The sequence below is a fragment of the Poecile atricapillus genome, chromosome 1 (genome assembly GCF_030490865.1).
Source record: "Poecile atricapillus isolate bPoeAtr1 chromosome 1, bPoeAtr1.hap1, whole genome shotgun sequence".
NCBI lineage: Eukaryota > Metazoa > Chordata > Aves > Passeriformes > Paridae > Poecile > Poecile atricapillus.
The window spans coordinates 85,255,541-85,273,741 of NC_081249.1; the positions used below are offsets into that span (position 1 = coordinate 85,255,541).

The following is an 18,201-nucleotide window of genomic DNA, read 5'->3' on the forward strand; positions in this document are numbered from 1 at the left end:
CCAAGATCCACCCATTTAGCTCCTTTGTAGATTGCGGAGTATTCATCTCAGGCATGAGCTATGCTGAAAACTTGAATAGCTGGTCTTGGAAACCTCTGGTATGTTTCTCCTGAATAAACAAGTAATTTTTTCTGAGCTGAATTACATTCTTATTGTATGGTGATAGACTGACAGCCCTAAAAGTTGGAAACCTTCTATATGTGTTCGTCTCCCTCAACTGGATTTAATCCACTGTTCCTATCTTGATTCCTGTCTGTTGAGTAGGAGAAGAGTTATTAATGAAACTAAACCAGGAGTTGAATTCCTTCACTTGTTTTTATTGCCTCAATAGTCAGGACTTCAACTAAACAGTCCCCAGTAACATCCAGTCCAAGAATGGTTGGACACTTCAATTCACATTGTGTTGCAGAGTTGATGTCAGACCTGGTTTAGTTCTGATATTTCTTGCCTATGCTCATTGCTCTTCCCTTTAATTTGTTGGCTGATGTGAAAGTCAGAGGCCAATATTATTGGCATTATAGGGCTTTTTTAAGTTTGGTTGAGCTTTGCTAAATCAGATTTTTTATTGTTCCTTAGATTCCCATGAAAAGTCTGTCTGTCCAAATGTAGATGACCAGTGTAGACCTCTTTTTGAACTTGTTGTTTTCTGTTGTACTGACATAAAATAGAGAGACCAGTAGGCATGTGTCTGACTGTTCTGGGGGTTTAGGGTAAAATGTATTGGGACCCTAAAACCACTCAGTTCTCCCTATGGAATACATGCACCTGTTTGCATGTGTAACCTGACAAAGCTAGAGGTAAATGTATGTTCAGTCAGAATAATGGCACTCCTGTAATTAACACTTTTTTTTTTGTGCTAGACCACCTCAAGCACCATAAGGTTCTGGCATACCAGCCATAGTTAATGATGAGGCAGTGTGCGTCAACACAGGGTGAGGAGGGGCAGGATGCCCCTCACACATCTCCATATTTTATCTAATGTATTTAACCATCTGAGAAGCTACAGAGATGCTGTGAATGTTTTTTCTGTTGCTCTGCTAAATCCAAGTCTTAATCCAAATTTCAAAAATATCATTAAATGTCATTCATTGTAATTTACAAGTACATACAGTTCATTCAGTTCTGAGGTCTCTAATTAGAGAATGAGTGTTAATGTCTCATGATACAGAAGTCTAGTAAGTATTAGATTTATAGGATAGGCATTCTTTTCAGATAAGGCATTACAAAAGTATTGTGTATTACAGAATCATGGAATGGGTGAGGTTGGAACAGACCGTAGTGGGTCACCTGGTCCAAACTTCCTGCTCCAGCAGGGTCATTGCAGAGCACATTGCACCTGATTGTATCCAGGCAGTTCTCAAATATCTCCAGTGAGGGAGACTCCATGACCTCTGGGCAATCTGTTCCAGTGCACAGTATTAATGACTTTTGAGCATGAGCCCACTAAAAGCAGAGAGATATATGTGTCCTGTTTCTCATATGCTGTGCTGAACTATCAATCTACATCCAGTTTCATAAAATACTTTTGTTTTCTTCATTTCCAAAAAAATATTAAAAAAACGCTTTATGGTTACCTAAAAAAGGTAAAAATACAGATATAATCAGCACTAGTTTCATCTTTCCTAGGTATTTGTCTTCCTCAGTCTCTTGGCTAAGAAATACTTTGAGTTTTACTCAAAGTAGCCATATCACTGATCTTTACATCTTTCTTCTGTAAGTTGTTTCATTTTCTTGACACCTCAGATTTTATGCCACATGCATTTTTTACTCAGTTTGAGTACATTTCTAATAGTACAAACTGCTAGATTTTGTTAAATTGTATAACCCTGACATGCTTTTAGGCTTTCCCTAAACCCAGTCTATGATTAAATCTGTTCTCAGTCTTCTTGTTGACTTAACTATTGAAACTTCTTGGGCAAAACGGACAGAACAAACTTCTCTGGGAGCTGTATATCCATCATAAACTGTCTCTAATGTGTTATCTATCCAGACTGGTTGTATTTTTCATGCTTTATCACAAATCAGTGCCACAGATAGATTGCAGTTTGCTACCTGCAGTTGTTCATTGAAGTTAACTTGGCTGTCAGGACAGGCTTTCTGCAGTGCTTTAAACTTTCATACCTTTTGTGTATGAGACTGAACTATTTTTCCATCTGAATCGGGGATCAATGCTGTGCCACTAGAACATATTGAACAAGGCTGTGTTACCCTTTTGAGTTTCATTTAGGATGTGTGGCATCCCAGCCTTCACCCCAGCCTGTCTGCACATAAATGAGCACAGTATGGAACTACTCAAATTATGAACCTTAAAAGTATTTTACTTACATTTTAGATCATCCTCCAAATATTCAAAATCATTCAAGACTTCGAACTCCACCACCTCCAATATCCCATGCTCACACCCCAAATCAGCATCACGCGGCCTCCATCAATTCCCTGAACAGAGGGAACTTCACTCCACGCAGCAACCCCAGCCCAGCTCCTACAGACCACTCTCTCTCTGGAGAACAACCAGCCACTACTCAAGAGCCAGCCCATGCTCAGGACAACTGGTTACTCAACAGTAACATCCCACTGGAGACAAGGTAGGTCGCTTTCTTTAGCACTTGCAGTGTTCTGACTGTGTCTGCTTAGGATGTTATGGAAAATACACACATCTGCATAGCCAGCCACCTAGTTTGTGAACTGGTGTTTGACTTATGCATTTTGCGTTGTATTTATTATTCCTTGTGTCTTTTTATTTGGATTAGGAGAAGAGGAAATTGCTCTTCTTTCATAAACTAAAAATGTTGTCTTTAACAGCTGCTCATAAGGTTATTTTCCTCATTTAAAATTGGAATCAGGATCATAGATTAAAATGTTCTTGGTTTTCTTCCTTTTATTTTCCTTTAATGTCTTTTCTTCCTATGTGGTAGGATAAATCAATATCCTATTTTAAAAGTCAGTATATTGAAAAGATTTAGCCCTGTAGCTGTGCCTCATCAAGGAGTACTTTAGTAGTACATAATTCAAGAAACGTTGATCTTGTTTCACCTAATGAGGAAAGGTCAGCTGCTGCCTTTTTCAACATTGCTCCAGAAAGCAGGAAACACTGGATAGCCCAGCATCAGTCATTTAATGGTCTTTCCATTTAGCTTTCAAATTCTTTTCCACCTATGCGATGTCTGAAGGGTGTGACAAGGGTGTACCAAGTCGTTCTAGTTCATAGCTTTGTTCGGGTTCTGTGTAGGTTCTGGAAAAGAGAGCTCTCACACTCCCTTCACCTTAGTCCTCCTATCTGGGGGTGAGTGCATCTACTTACGGTCCCAGTTGCTTCCTCCAGAGGTTTTGCTTCACCATTTCCTTTGCACCGAGCAGCCACTGGGGATGCTGAAGTCGTTAGCTCCCATACACAATGTATTTTCAGTCTGCAGAGAAGTCTTCCAAGCCTAAAACATGGTGCACTTGCTCAACTGTCTTTTTTCTTCCTTTGTCTAACCGTCTCAAACCAACAAGATTTTAGATAGCAAAAAATCATATAATAACTGAAAATGAGACAGGGCCCAAATTTGTCACATCACTGCCTGTAGGAATCCCATTGAGAGCAGCAGCAGCTGTAGCTGTATCATGGGACAAATTGTACCCAGTTTTGCCAACTTCTGCTAAGAGAAATGAGCGCATCTTTTTGAGAATGAGCAATGTCTGCTGGCCCTCTGAAACTTCCAAAACAACCTCAATATCACATTTTGTGATATTTAAAGATAATTAATTTCTCTGTGACTTCTTGATTAAAAAGACTCAACTAAGAAGCTGGATCCAAAGGATTAAGACAAAATTATAAGCAAGGAATGCAAGTATGATTTGGCAACAGTTTCAGTAATTATATTGTGTTAGTAATTCTCAAGCACAAATACCAAAGCTTTGAGTTTTATGTGATGCTTCTTATTAAAATTACATTAAAAAATACTTAGGCCCTACTCCTGCAGATCTTTTGTGATAATCCTCTATAATTTTGAAGGAAGCCCTGTGCCTTTTCCTAGCCAGGTGGTGAATTCTTTGTAGAAGAGATGATACACTATTTCAGTAGTGCAAAACCTTAAAGGCTGTCCTCATTTCTTCTCTGTGAAATCATTGTGGATGAAAATTTTTCAAGATCTGAAGCAGACTGCTCTTGTTGCAGGTTGGATTGGTCACATTATTGCTGTTAATCAGACTGGCAGTTGGAGGTCCATCTGCATGAAGAGCTCTTTCTGCATCATTTGATGATTTCACTCTAGCATCACAGATCAGTCACATTTGTACCTGGTCCTCTGTCTAAATATTTTATTAATTTGGTAGAAAACAGGACATTTCAAGACTGATGGTGAGGCGTTTGGCACACTGATTGAAATGGTGTAATTTTTCCCAGTGTTCCTTTTGACAACAAGCATGTTAGAAAATATATAATTTTGTGCCAGCAGCAAATGAACACTACTGACTATTCCTTCACCTATACAACATTAAGAAAATAAAATGTGTTACAATAGTGTCATAAAGAGAGAAGACTGAGCTGCATAGATGATCAGTATATCTGTGACTAATCTCCACTGACAGTCAGCTCTTCCTGCACACAGAGATCTTCCATTTCCTTCAGTGGGAATTGTGTAGATACAAAAGACCAGGCTTCAGAGCTGTTTAGCAAACTTGGATGCTCAGTTCAGCCTCTTTCATGAGGCTGACCTTCCCCATCTTCTCCACTGCAAAGATTTTTAGAACCAAACAAAAAGACCATCACCTAAGAGAATAAAATGTCCAATATGTAGAAATATAAATCCTGGCCAAGAGACTAATTCAGGACTAAAGGCTTCTGAAGTTAGGAGAGTATAGTAATCTCATGTTGGAAATGGAATTATATTTCCATTGGTTTCTTTTAATCCCATATTAGTCAAGATAGAGAGAACATCTTTTGAACAAGGATTGTCACAAGCTGTGGAATGTGCCTGCAGTTACAGAATTTAACCAGAGTTTGAAGTGGCTTGATTTTGACTGCCATGGACTCCAGGCAGTTTTCAGAACCGGGAATTCAGACTGGTTTGTCACTGCCTGGAAGTGTCCAAATCATAATGCAAGGGCAAGCAGAGAGGTACAGTGTAATTATACAGCTGACAGGATAAGCATATCTGAGAATTTTGTATATTGCAAGAGGAAGAGCCCCTCCTCTTCTCTCCCTCGTTTTCATTAGTTTCCCTTTACTCCCTTTTCTCTGTTTCTCCTTTCTCCTCTTTCTTTTCCTGTCTGCTCCCTTTTTTGTTGCTTTAAAAGCCATATATTATCAAGGTTGTGATGAGAAGATCTTTGCTCAGCAGGCACTCCTGACAGGTAAGTGAGTTCCCCCCATATTTATTCTTCAGTCTTCTTTCTTCTGTGGCTTCCTTTCTGTTCCTTTACATTTGACCTTATGGGAGCAAATATATGCCAACTAGATGGATGTTTAGTTGACAAACCAACAGTTTCCAGGAGGCTTCCATTCCGAGGAAATTTCACATGGTAATCATGTATGGTCAGATTTCTGCCACCACTACTGCTAATGAGAAAGGAAAATGTTTTGTAACTAGCCAGCGATTTACAGGTAGTCTCCAAGGGCACAGACTCTGTGAGCCTTCCATGAGGAGGACAGTCACACATCAGTCCCTCAGGTGACCCAGCAACCTCTCTGTTATAAATGCATACATTGTGAGATTATGTAACCCTCCCCTCTTCTGTTTCATTGACAATCCACAACTGAAATCCACAGAACCAATTTGACATGGATTTTATCTACCAATGAACTTTTATTGATTGATTGGTGCATTGCTAGGTGCCTTTCCTCTTATCCATTAAATGCTCCGTGCATGCACATATGCTGCTTCTTTTTGCATTGAACTCAACATCTAATCTTTCCTGCATTCCCAGGGAATGTGAGGAAGCTGCAAACACTTGGGGATGGATTGATGTCTCAAGTGGTATGGCACACAGCTCATGCATGTTGATCCACTTTACTCCAAAGCTATGAATAGGAGTCACTTCACTTTCATTCAGATCAAGGAGTAAATCTGTTCTGTCAAAGCAGCCCAAAGGCCTGCAAAAGCAGGGAGCTGAGCTAAACAAGCGCTGGCATTAGCAGCAGGAAGAGGAGGAAGTAGAAATGCAAATTAGGTTCGAGAACATTTTAGGGGAAACAGTATCAAGGTTTGTATAATGTGACAGGGCTGGTTTCTCTAGGTTTAGCATGTTACCTGAATCCAGTTTCTTTGACAGGGATTCTTGTTTGAGTTCATGTCACTTACACCCTCTAGGCTCTTAATCCTGCATAAGTGATAAAGTGTCACAGTGCTGTTATGTTTCTTTTACTAGGTTTTGCCAGGGGGTTTATTCGCTTTCAGGCTTAGATTCAGTTTTGACGATGAAAACAGACATGGGCAAAACCAGAACTGTATTTTGTTTTAAAAAACATGGGAAGAATGTTCTTTTGCCAGGTCTTGAGAAACAAGGCCAAAGGTGAGAAAGACACAGTTTCTTCCCAGCTCTGTCTCTGAGTTAATTCTTTATGTTCCTGCTATTCTCCTCAAAAAGTACAAAACAATTTAGCATTTATAGGTCAAAATGTGACTCATCAAAGAACATGCCGGGAGGACAAAAACTGCAAAATGCTGCTGCTGTGTGCAGGGTCAGTCCCAAGCATTTGCATGTGCAGGCCCTAAGTATCTTGCTTATTGCCTATATTATCCAGATTATATCCAATACTCTGGTGTTGGAATTTGGGTTACAGCTTTACCTGTTTCTAGCTTCTATCTGCTTATCACCAACAAACTTGCATTTGGAATATTCATATTGAGCAAAATTTACATTTTGAAAATTTACATTTTACCCTATATAGTGAGTTATTTATTCCACAGAGGAAAACAAATTAATCAAACGGGAAACTAAAAAGTTTTCAAATCCAAGAAGTAAAGGAGTGGCAGATTTTTGCTGGAAATCCACGAGAAAGTTAGATGCAAGAGTGCTACCAAGGTTCTTGCCACAGTGGGATATAGATACTGTGCTGTGCCTTTTCTGAGTTAAAATAACACAGATGCAGGAGTGTAACCAGATTACAGCTGGGCTGGACTGAAGCCTGGTTCTTTGGGTCCAGGAGTTTGGAAGGTTTTGTGTGTCACTGGCAATAAATAATGTGCAATGAACAAAGACATCAACTTTTTCAATACATGCACATGGGCATGTGTGCTTATATGTGTGTATATGCATATATATAGTGTATATATAAAGAAGTGAACATTTTTAAAAGCTATATATGTATATGTGTAGCATCTTATGCATATAAATATATGGTTCATCATTCTAATTCCATACACAACTGCACTATAACCATTGTGGTTTATAAGATCACACTTCATATATGCATGACTCACTGGCTTCATTCATGTTTCCATATGTATGTAGAAACATAGCAAAGCAGACATTCCTAGAGACATTGCAGGACAACCTCATTGAGATGGACATTCTCACCTCCTCCCGACATGACGGTGCTTACAATGATGGGTATGTGACACTTACGTGGTCTTCCTGTTTACTGTACAGTCATTATGATCCTTGCATGAAAGCATTTGGTCATATCAGTGATGTTTAATGACAACACCATTGCTGACCTCTTCCAATATGGCTTTAAGAAATTAATTTCTTGGGCTTGGAGCATTGTGTCCTGTACATATTGATGAAAAACTCATTAATATGCTTGTGAGCCACTGCATGCCATTTGCTTTTTATCCTCTTAGTGTTTTGAAAGTAATTTCATTTGTAAGAAGCACCTACAGCAATTTCAACTCCCATATTAACTAAAATTAATTTAATTTTCATAAAAATCTAAAACTTCTATTGTGTTGACAGCCTGATACTTCATTGTTAAGCTGATGTCTTCTATATACCTTATCTGACAAGTGAGTACTAGTGGTGTATGTAAGCCAAGCCTTGGAGTTTGACTTAACCACCTATTCTGGCATCTTTACACAAATTTTGATCACTTAACTTTTCAGTTATAATGGACTTTTAACTTAATACATGGTGCCAAAACTTGACTCTTGTGTTGGCAGCTCATAATTTGGTAGCCATCATTCACACAAGGGCATATTGGTGTACTTGAACACTGCAGGTGCCTCTTTGCTCAGAACAGATACATCTCTATCTAAATAAATACTTTTCAAAAATGGGATAGTATCTGATTTATTGTATTTTTTTTTATTTTTTTTTTTTTTGTAGAGCATTAGTAGAAATAAAGGATCTTTCTCTAATGCTCAGCAGTCATGCTTGGAGTACCAATAGAACCATGGCTGTAGCATTACACACGCCTACTTTGGATAATTATGTGTTTCATTTTACTGCATGAATTGGTGGCTTTTCTGCACTGTGATGTTTCCGCGTGTGACGTTTCCCCCGGTGAGTGCATAAGTAACTTCATGGGGAAGAGTCACCTCTTCATCTGGTATTAGCTTGACTGACTCCCATGAATCCATGCTGATTGCATTTACTCTGGCTGCAAATCTGGCCCCATAAGCCATGGCAGAATGTGCAAAGGGCATTGGGGCTATTTCTCAGTCCTCACAAGCTGCGTTTTTGTTTTGCAGAAGCATGGTGGTAGACTAGTCCACTCCATTTCCCAGGTTTCATTCCCAGAATTTGAATGCCTTTTACAGCATGATGTCCCACCGAAATCAGATTTTTCATTTAGTATTCCCGTGGAAAGAGATTCCATTGGGACATTTCATTTCAGAAACTCATGGGCTTCAGTATGTTATTTTCATGCTGACTTCCATGACTCTCACCCGAGGTGCTCACGGGCTGGCTCTCAGGCTGCATTTGTCATAATGGACAAAATACGATGCCTCCCAATGTGTCACTGGACAGGAAATGCTGTTGCCTTTGACAGTAATTCACACTTTTTTAAAGGTAGGCTTCAATCCAAGGTGCTCTGGACTGCTCTGTGGAAGCAGGTGCCTCTCCCCACTGGCAATACACAGGACTTTGATGCTTTTAGCCATGCCATTGTCTGACACTTAAATTTGCTGGATGGGGACAGTGTGAATATTCCCCTCTGTGACAATTTGGGTGCTATGGAATGGCTTAAGCTCTTTTTCCCCATCTCCATTCACCGATGCCACACAAAAAACGCTCTCATGCAGTGATCAATAAATTGATAAACGCCCCCCCTTCTTTAATCTGACCTCTGCTCCTCTTCAGCCTCCATAGGGCATTTCTGTGGGAGTGCGAGCAGGCTCCCAGTTCTGCCCGTGCCACCAGTCTGTCGTAGCTGTGCTTGGGGTTTTCATCTCACTCTAACGCCAGCTCTGCCACAGAGGGGACTCCTGCCCTTGAAGAGTTCTCTGTGGCGTTGTTGGCACTGTGATTTTTTTTTTTTTGTTAGATTTTGTTTTCTTTTACTCTGTGTGACTTGCCTTTGATTTTTATTCTTCTCTTTTATGCATGCCGTCCATGTCCGTAGCCAGCATTGTGTGGAGCTGCTTTCCTCGTCCTGGCAACAGTCGCCATTCTCCCACCCCACGTCTCTCTCAGCATCGATTTGTGTGAGGAGTCACTTGCTGTTGGTCTTTCTTCCCTCAGGCACTTCCTGTTCAAACCTGGAGGCACTTCTCCCCTTTTTTGTACAACGTCGCCGGGATATCCCCTGACGTCCAGCACTGTGTACTCACCTCCCCCTAGGCCCCTTCCCAGAAGTACCTTTTCTAGGCCTGCCTTTAACCTGAAGAAACCCTACAAGTACTGTAACTGGAAATGTGCTGCTCTGAGTGCCATTGTCATCTCAGTCACGCTGGTGATCCTGCTGGCCTATTTCATAGGTAAGCTTGTTGCTGTTTGTTTTTCTTCTTTTTGTTTTATTTCTCTGCAAGCCCTCCTGTACTGCTAATGTTTGGAAAACAGTGGGTCAAGACTGTGGTGGAAAGTGATGGGGAAATAAGGCATCTGTTGACTTGTTTGTGTTGCAGTGTTGTGGTAGGGAGCTTAACACCTGTCATAAAGCCAGAAGGGCTTAGTAAAACATGAGTCATATGAGGGAGTTGTACTCCCTTCAGTATCATGGACTGTTTATATTCTGCAGAGTAAAGTGTACCTGGAGTGAGGCAAAGTCACCGGGTTTTCTCTAAGCATCCCATTAAAACAGGTGGTGAAGTCCATGTCCCAGTCCCGGTAACATCCCAGTGTTGACTTTGGTGGGACAGGGTCAGAACCGAGATCCTGATCCACAAAAATGTGATTTAATTCTATTATTTGGTGACACACCCATTTCAGTGACATTTAAGCAATTAAATTGGAGTTCACAGGACGACCAGGAGGATGGAGAAGGACTAGGTTGAAATTGTGGTTCAGGAGAGCCTTTTTAGAGTAGGTAGTGCTGGTGAAATTTGCATCTTGCGTGGAAAAGCAGTGGGTTTTTCTGGGACTGTGCATGATCTGAATTTCTTTGGTTTATGAGGCTTGTCAGTCTTCATTGCAAAAAAAAACGTTCTTAGTGTATGTTGCAAAAGTAATTGAACTCCTAGAAGTGAAAATTGTATCTTTAAGCCTGTAAAGTTGGATTGTTACCATTACTTTTTCTTCAGTTGTTTGATATGTGTGTTATAAATGTCTTTAAAAAGTCCATTCCTAGACTTCTATGTTCAACTGTCCATGGTGCAAACTCCAGTTGTCAGACACTTTTAGATGTGATCATGGATAAAAAAGCCCATTTCTCATGGCACAAATGAGTCTTTTTTGATTTTGCTGTGACTTCCTGTACGCTAATGATCTATAAAAGGTTGTGGTTAGAATTACAAATCTTAGTCTGGATCGAAAGATTTTGCTTTCATTTTACATGAATATAATTAGCACCACCACAAAGGATTGCTTTTACTGTGTTCCTTTTATATACACTTCTTTAATGACTGATACTTTTCCACTTCTGCCTTGCATCATACTCTGGTCACTTTTATGTCTCCTGTAAGAGGAACAGGGATGATTAATTAACCAACATTAAATCAGCAGCCGTTTGATGAAATATGCAGTCAGTTTTCATCATTTGCTATGTACATTTGGAATTGACTTTCTCATTTGTCTGGTATTCTCCTTATGTCCTGAACATGGTTCCTTTGGACATTATCTCAGTGTGTCAGAGAAGAATCATTTCAGCTCAGCGTAGCTGAGTCATTTCACCTCATTCTGGAGGAGGCGGTGTGTGCTGGTTGATAGATGGAGAGGAATTTGGTTTGCCACTCTCCAGCTCAGAACCTTGTCTCAGAGTTCACAAAAGATCACACTCCTGCTTAAAACTCCAGTTAATATTGTTCAAAGAAAGGTCCATTGAGTGCCCTCCCATCCTTTTTATCCTCTCCATTCAGGTGAATTCACTGGCATTGGCCAGACACCACAGTTGGTTGGCAAGGTGCCAGAAATGCTGAGCAGGTTGAACCACTGTAATTATGGGTCATAATTACTAATTTCTAAAGGAACTACCAATTATTAAAAATCAAATTCAATGGTTCAGTTCAGCATAAACATATTTAGCAAAGATTGTCCAGACCCAGTGTTCTAATCAACGAGAAAAAAGGCAGATATTAAATTAGATTTTGATGAAAAATTGTGTTTAATTTCAAGTATAATCAATTATTAATTACTGTAATGAGTGACTCTGGCAGGGTTTACTAATTAACTCATTTAAAAATTATGAATAACCTTTTCATTTGTAATTATTTTTTACATCCTGTCAAGTTGCAGATGAGAATTGTATCACCTAACCCAAAAGAAAAGAAATGAATGAAGGAGTCAAAATGTTTGTACTTCCACTAAGTTAAACTGAGATGTTTTGCATTTTGATATGAACTATGTAATTCTTAACAGGAATTTGTTTATTATTCTAAGTAACCTGGTCTGTTTGCAAACAAATTACTGTTTTGCCTCCAATTTGGGGTCCCCCCCCAGTATTTGCATAGTTGCATTTTCTTACAGATACCTTTTCTTATGTAATCAGTCCTTGCTCTTTTCAGTGCCATGGGGATAATCTGAGTGGTAAGGGGTAACTTAATAATGAGTATAAGGTCTAATCTCTGTAACAGTCTATGAGTGTTGGGAACTTGACTGCTTTCCATCTACTCTTGTCAGTTAAAATAACCACAAAAGTTATCTTTTAATGACCATTTTCGTCCTCCAGAGCAAACTGTAGTTGTTGAAAAGGTTCCTATTTAAGTGAATGGACTTTAGGTTGTGTCCCATAGTAGCAGCTTGGCATTTAATCTGTTTTTTGTACACTGGTTGGATAATGGAAATACTTGATAGTGATATCTAGGCCTTCAAGATGTTCCTTACAGCATCAGGCATGTCACAGTCCTCTGTTTAAATATCAAAAACTGCCCACTGCAGGCCTTACCTGTCTGTAGAAGTGTGGAGCTGAAGACATACAGAAGAGACTCTGCTATGGATAGTGTTTTCTGTGTGACAGATGCTCAGACACAACTATGGTGGGTGCCCATCTGAGGCAGGCAGAGCTGCATGGAAACAACAAAGCACTGGTCATTTCTGAAGTTTTTTGCTGAAGCCAGTTCCTTTTTGAAATTCACCTGGAGAACTTGCTAAATCATTTGTTTGAGGCTAAAAGGCAGAGTTTCTGTTATTTCATGTAAATCTTTATGGCATTTACAGTCTGAGGTTCATTTATCTAGCTGGGCTGTTTCAAAATGAGCAGAGGAGACATAAATCCATGGCAGCTGAATGGTTCCTGTCATGTGTCAACACTGTGATCAAGGTGAAGGTTGTACAGGGCTGAGTCACTGGTCTGGAGAGATAATGACAAACAAAATATAACAGAGTGTATTAAACACCAGAAGCTGGTTTTCATTTGAATTAACCAGCTTTTGATTGACTTGTTGCCCCCTTTTCAAATAGTCAGACACCACACTAAAGCAGTGGCGACAGTGCCCATCAGTGTTTTGCACACACACGGCTTATGCATATCCCATGAGCTCCACAGAAGCTTGTCTCTTGGGGTGAGAACACCAAGGAGAAAAGCAGGGGCACATCAGTGCTGCAGCATTAAAGTGATGGAGCCATTGAAATCAAACGCCTCTGAGCAGCTCAGAACTGCCCTGCAAATTTGCTATTCCAGGAGTTCCTGACTTGCCTTTAAAATTGAACTCCCCATTGTAGGGATGTCCATTCAATAGACAGCTAGACAAGAAAAAATTTTATGGCTTTTGCTGGGATTTGATGGAATCTGTATAGCATTGAGTTCTGCCTTGGAGGGCTAATTTCTAGCAAGATGCTAATGGCAGAGAGAATCCCATGAGGTGTGTTGCTATGCTAATACTTTTCCATCAGTCCCTGTACCTTATAGATGCCAGACCTGCTAGCAGAGCATTGTAAAGAGTCTCTGACATTGCTGTACTGCTTGGGAGGAAGTTTAGTAACAGAAAATACCTGTTTGATTGTCCAGATCTCCGTGCCCAGCAGCTGTTTGGCTAGGTCTGTGGAACAGTTTCTGAATTAATTAGTGATGGAGAATAGTTTCTGCCTGTTTAAACAGAAGTTATTATCCTCTGCCTGATGTAGATTCCAGACGAGATGGAAGTACAATTTGATGTTGTTAGGCACTTGCAATTTTCCTATACTTAAGCATATGCTGCGGTTGCGTTGCATGAACAGCAAGAAAGAGGGGCATTTGATTTAGATTAAAGCTATGGCTGGAAAATATATTATGAAGCCAAAACAGTCATTCCTTTTTATTGAAGTCAGAGCTCTCTACTTTTCAGCTCTGTGTTCATTTGAACTCTGTACAGATGCAGCTTCACTTGAAGAACAGTGTTGCTTGCTGCAGGCAAAATGCTTTGACAGTAAAAGTGTGCTAGGACTATGATGTGTTTTATAAAGTGTCTTTCTTTTTTATTGTCTAAAAATCACCCTGAAAGCTAACTTTAGCTCAGTTCTATTGTCCACTATTCTTTGATGCTATGGAGAAAACCCAATTTAAAGCAGCTCTCCAAAGCTGTTAGAAATCTAATTAGTTTGCAATGGATGTATAGTGTACCAATTACCATAGTGTTTACATGGTAAGAGATCAATAGGAAAAGTTGCTAATGCTTAATTATTAAACTTGATTCATATCTATTAATCCTACATTTATACCTTGATATTAAGGTTTTTATTCATGTTAAAATATAAAACAATTTATTACCCTGCCAACAGGCTACTTTCACTTTCTGCTTTAATATTTCTTTTCTGATCCCAGATTAAGTTCTATTTTGCTACTGTTGTCATTTGTTCTTTTGATTTACAAGGATTGTAAATCAAAATCTTTGAATGTTTTCTATTTCCATCTTGTCTTTGATGAAAGGCAGAAATGGGAGCTAAAAAATCTGTTCTAGTAAAGCCTTTATGTTATGAAGTCAATCTGTTACCTCAAACAGAGCTTTGAGGTCCTTTCTTGGTTCTTTCACATCTTCACAAAATCACTGTAATCTGTTCACTCAGTAACTGCAAACTCATTTACTTAATTTTACCCTTAATCAATAAAAATGTCAGTCTAAAAGATGCTTTAGTATTACCAGTGATATATTTTGAGTATTATAAATGTTTATGAAACAACATTCCATTCTGGATGAGAGGGGACTGTCATCACGTGCCAGCACTACAATTTTTTTGCTGTATGGTAGAACTTGAATATGGGGTTTTGTTTTTTTCTGTTAATGCTGGCTCTTATTGTACCAAATGCAGACAAACATGGGTGGGAAAAGAGGGTTAGTGCCACTCTCTTTCTAAGCAGGACAGTTTAGATGACATCTAGCTCTTCTTTTCATACCCCTGACACTTAGGAAACACGGGCCTTATTCTTCTCGTGCACATGCTGCCCTTAAACTGCAGCAGCTCCATTTCCTTCAGCACTAGTTCATATGCAGTCAGAGTCAGTGGCATTGGGCCCAGTGTCTGCAACAGGAGCTGGAAAAATCTGCATATATTTTTGTAAATTCCTGATTGTGGTAATTGACCTGACTGAAGATAAAATATAAATCATGACAGATGTTAGCCCTTCAATCCAGTTTTGAATGATCCTTTTTGTTGTTGTGCCTCAAATTTTGCCCCTGTAAATTTTCTCAGAAAGACTAATGCATGAAAATAATCTCAAAATCAAATAGTTGATGGAGAGATGCCATCAACTTCAGCTTCTGTCTGAGTACTCAAAAATGTATGGAGCTGCAGAAACCTTTTTGCATTTTTTGTTCTGTAGCGGAGAGATGTGAAGGTCACAGGACTCTGTGTTCACCTCAGTTACACTTCACTATGTTAGAGAACCAGCAAGGGCAGCTGCTGTGTGTAAAGTTTTCAAGAGGCTGGTGAGTAGCAGTGAGTTCAGGAAAGCTGCCTCAGGGAATCTGGCAAAATAAACTTTCCCTGGCCAGATCCATAATGAAATAATGACTCAAGTGCTTCAGCCCCAGCTCTTTACTGGCATTGCCCCACCTCCCTCTTGACGTGCATGCACACATGGAGAGTAATTATCAGAGAAACAAGAAAGACACAAAATTAAATCAATGGCCTTAAACTGAAAGAGAGTAAGTTTAGGTAGATACTGGAAAGAAATTTTTCACTCTGAGAAGTGGCCTGGGTTGCCAGACCACCTTCTCCCTAGAAGAGGTCAAGGCCAGGCTGGATGGGGCTTTGAGCAACCTGGTCTAGTGGAAGATGTCTCTGCCCATAGCAGGGGCCTTGGAACTAGATTACCTTCTTTTTTTTTAGGGTCCCTTCCAACCCAAAGCTTTCTAGGATTCTGTGTAAATTAAAACCACAATGGGTTACAGTCTTACATCAGCCTGTTTTGTTGTCTTTTGCTGCAGCTTTAAGTGCATGGTATATGAATTATAACGTGGGTCTTTTATTTTCTATCACCTGAAAAGTCAACAAGAGCTCTTTGTATTATTAAGTGATTGTGTGCATCTTTACTTTGAATTTTCCAGTGTATGTTTGCTGTTTTAAGAGCAGCTACTGTTCGCTTTATAATTCAGAGTGAAGGAAGTACAAATGATTTATCTATTATTGTATTTTAAAATAAAGGTGATAAAGGTACAAGATGCCACTTTAAAGTTATTCTTGCGAAGATCAGTTCATTCAGATAGGTGTTAAAAACTTTGCCACAGAAACTCCATTAAAGAACATTCACTGTTTCAATCTGAGTAAGATCTGTAACCTGACATTAAAAGTGCTATGATTAGAGCAATACACCATGATGGATATGCTTTTGAAAGAATCACAGAATCACTTAGGCTGAAAAAGACCTCTAATATCATCATGTCCAGCCTTCGATGGAATTTGACAATGTCAAATAAACTACAGAATAAGGTGTCACATCAAGTTGGTTCTTGAGCATCTCCAAGCATGGTGACTCCACCAGCTCCCTGGGCAGTCCATTCCAATGCCTAACAACCCTTTCCATGAAGAAATTCCTCCTCTGTCACAGCTTGAGACTGTGTCTTCTTGTCCTGTCACTTGTTGCTTGGATGAACAAGCTGACCTCCACCTGGCTACAAGCTCCTTTCAGGTGACTGAAAAGAGCAATAAGGTCCCCATTTGAGTCTCCTTTTCTTCAGTATAAACACCCCCAGCTCCCTCAGCCACTTTTCATAGGACTTACTCTCTAGAGTAAGTAAGAGTAGAGTAAGTAGAGTAAGAGTAAGTAACTCTTCACCAGCTTCATTTCCCTTTCTGGAGTCAAAGGAGAGATACTGCTGCAAGAAAATATTGCTGGAAAAGTAGAGTAGAAGATATTGCAGTCCTGCTAATTTTGCCAGACTTGCCCCATCTGTGGAAACTGGGAAGTACTAAAATGTAGGTATTCCATGTGATGACAATATGCTCTGAACTTGGCAGCAAAATATTTGCTTTGCAAAAGTGGTTAGTACTTCTTCAGAGTCTACAGTGATAAATATACTGGTCAAGTTTACATATTTTCTTAGCTAATTCAGTGTTTCCCATAATTTTCATTTAAAACTCTTTTCTCATTTTTCAAGAGATTACAATCCATAAACTGTCACATCATGCAGGCTGACCTCTTTGCACATTGACACCCAGCAAACTTCAGCTACTTACTCTACCCATTTTACATAGGTTAGTCACGTACCTACTTCAGCTGGCTTTTTCCCAACTTATATGTGTAAGCATCTCATTAGGTCTTTCAGAACTGTACAAGTAACATTAGGATATTGTTGAACAGCATCTTCCTCTGCTTACTCCTTAAGTCACGTGCCCTCTCTGCTTTCCAGGTGCCAGTGTCCCATCTCATGGACACAGCTTGCAGTCTATTATCCAAAGCATACAGGCTGACTATTGACACTTTTTGTTTGAATTCTTCAAATTTAATTACTGCCCTGCTCTTCTGTTTTTCTGTTCTGCCCTCATCATTGTATTTATCACTTGAACTATTTGAGTCATCTACATGTTTAGGGATCCATGATTTTATATTTACTTACATAGCACTGATGCAAATGTTGAATAATTTCAGACCAACTGTCAGTTGTTTAACTTCACAAGAAATTGTAACGTGTGATGGTTATTCACTAGCAATGACAATTTTAATGTCTTTCAGTTCATTTTTAAATATATGTATGCATGTCTTTATACCCTTGAAAAATGCTTGTTTGTTTAATCACATCAAATTAAATCAAATGTCTTACTAAACTGTAATCTTGTCAAAGAATGAGTAGTTGTTTCTTAAGATCTGTTTTTCAGAAAAGCAATATGGTTGGCCTGAGATACCATACATTCACTTCCTTTATTCTCTATCAGTTCAATTCTATGTTTTCCGTTATTTTGTCTGTAATAGATATCAGACTGCCCAAACCAAGTGCCTTGCATCCTATTTTTTTCCCTTCTTAAATATTTGTAGAGCATTAATCTTGTTCCAATTTCTTGGTAGCTTGTTCAGTATTAATCAGTGAGTCAGATTCTTCCTTCGTCTTTACTGGATACAAGTTAAATGAGCCTGCAGATTTAAAAATGTTTGTCCTTAAATAGATGTAGTTCAGTATAATCCCTGTTTATTAATGGACTGGAAAAAAACTTATTTCCTGTGAAATTATTGCATTATTGTAGTTATTTTCAAAAACTAGAACAAAAATTCTTGCTGAACACTTTAGTCTTTACTACAACATTGTTAGCAATTTCCCTATCTCTGTCAAT

At 39.2% G+C, this 18,201-nt stretch overlaps 1 protein-coding gene across 1 annotated transcript in view; it reads left to right on the forward strand.

Annotated features, from left to right (window-relative positions):
- The window catches only part of TENM4 (teneurin transmembrane protein 4), a 349,338-nt gene that overhangs the window by 138,007 nt on the left and 193,130 nt on the right, over positions 1 to 18,201 (forward strand). Inside the window, exons 4-6 of the mRNA XM_058863767.1 lie at positions 2,333 to 2,585; positions 7,438 to 7,536; positions 9,610 to 9,845. Coding sequence (XP_058719750.1) covers positions 2,333 to 2,585; positions 7,438 to 7,536; positions 9,610 to 9,845 — 588 coding nt within the window. The remainder of the gene's footprint in view (positions 1 to 2,332; positions 2,586 to 7,437; positions 7,537 to 9,609; positions 9,846 to 18,201) is intronic.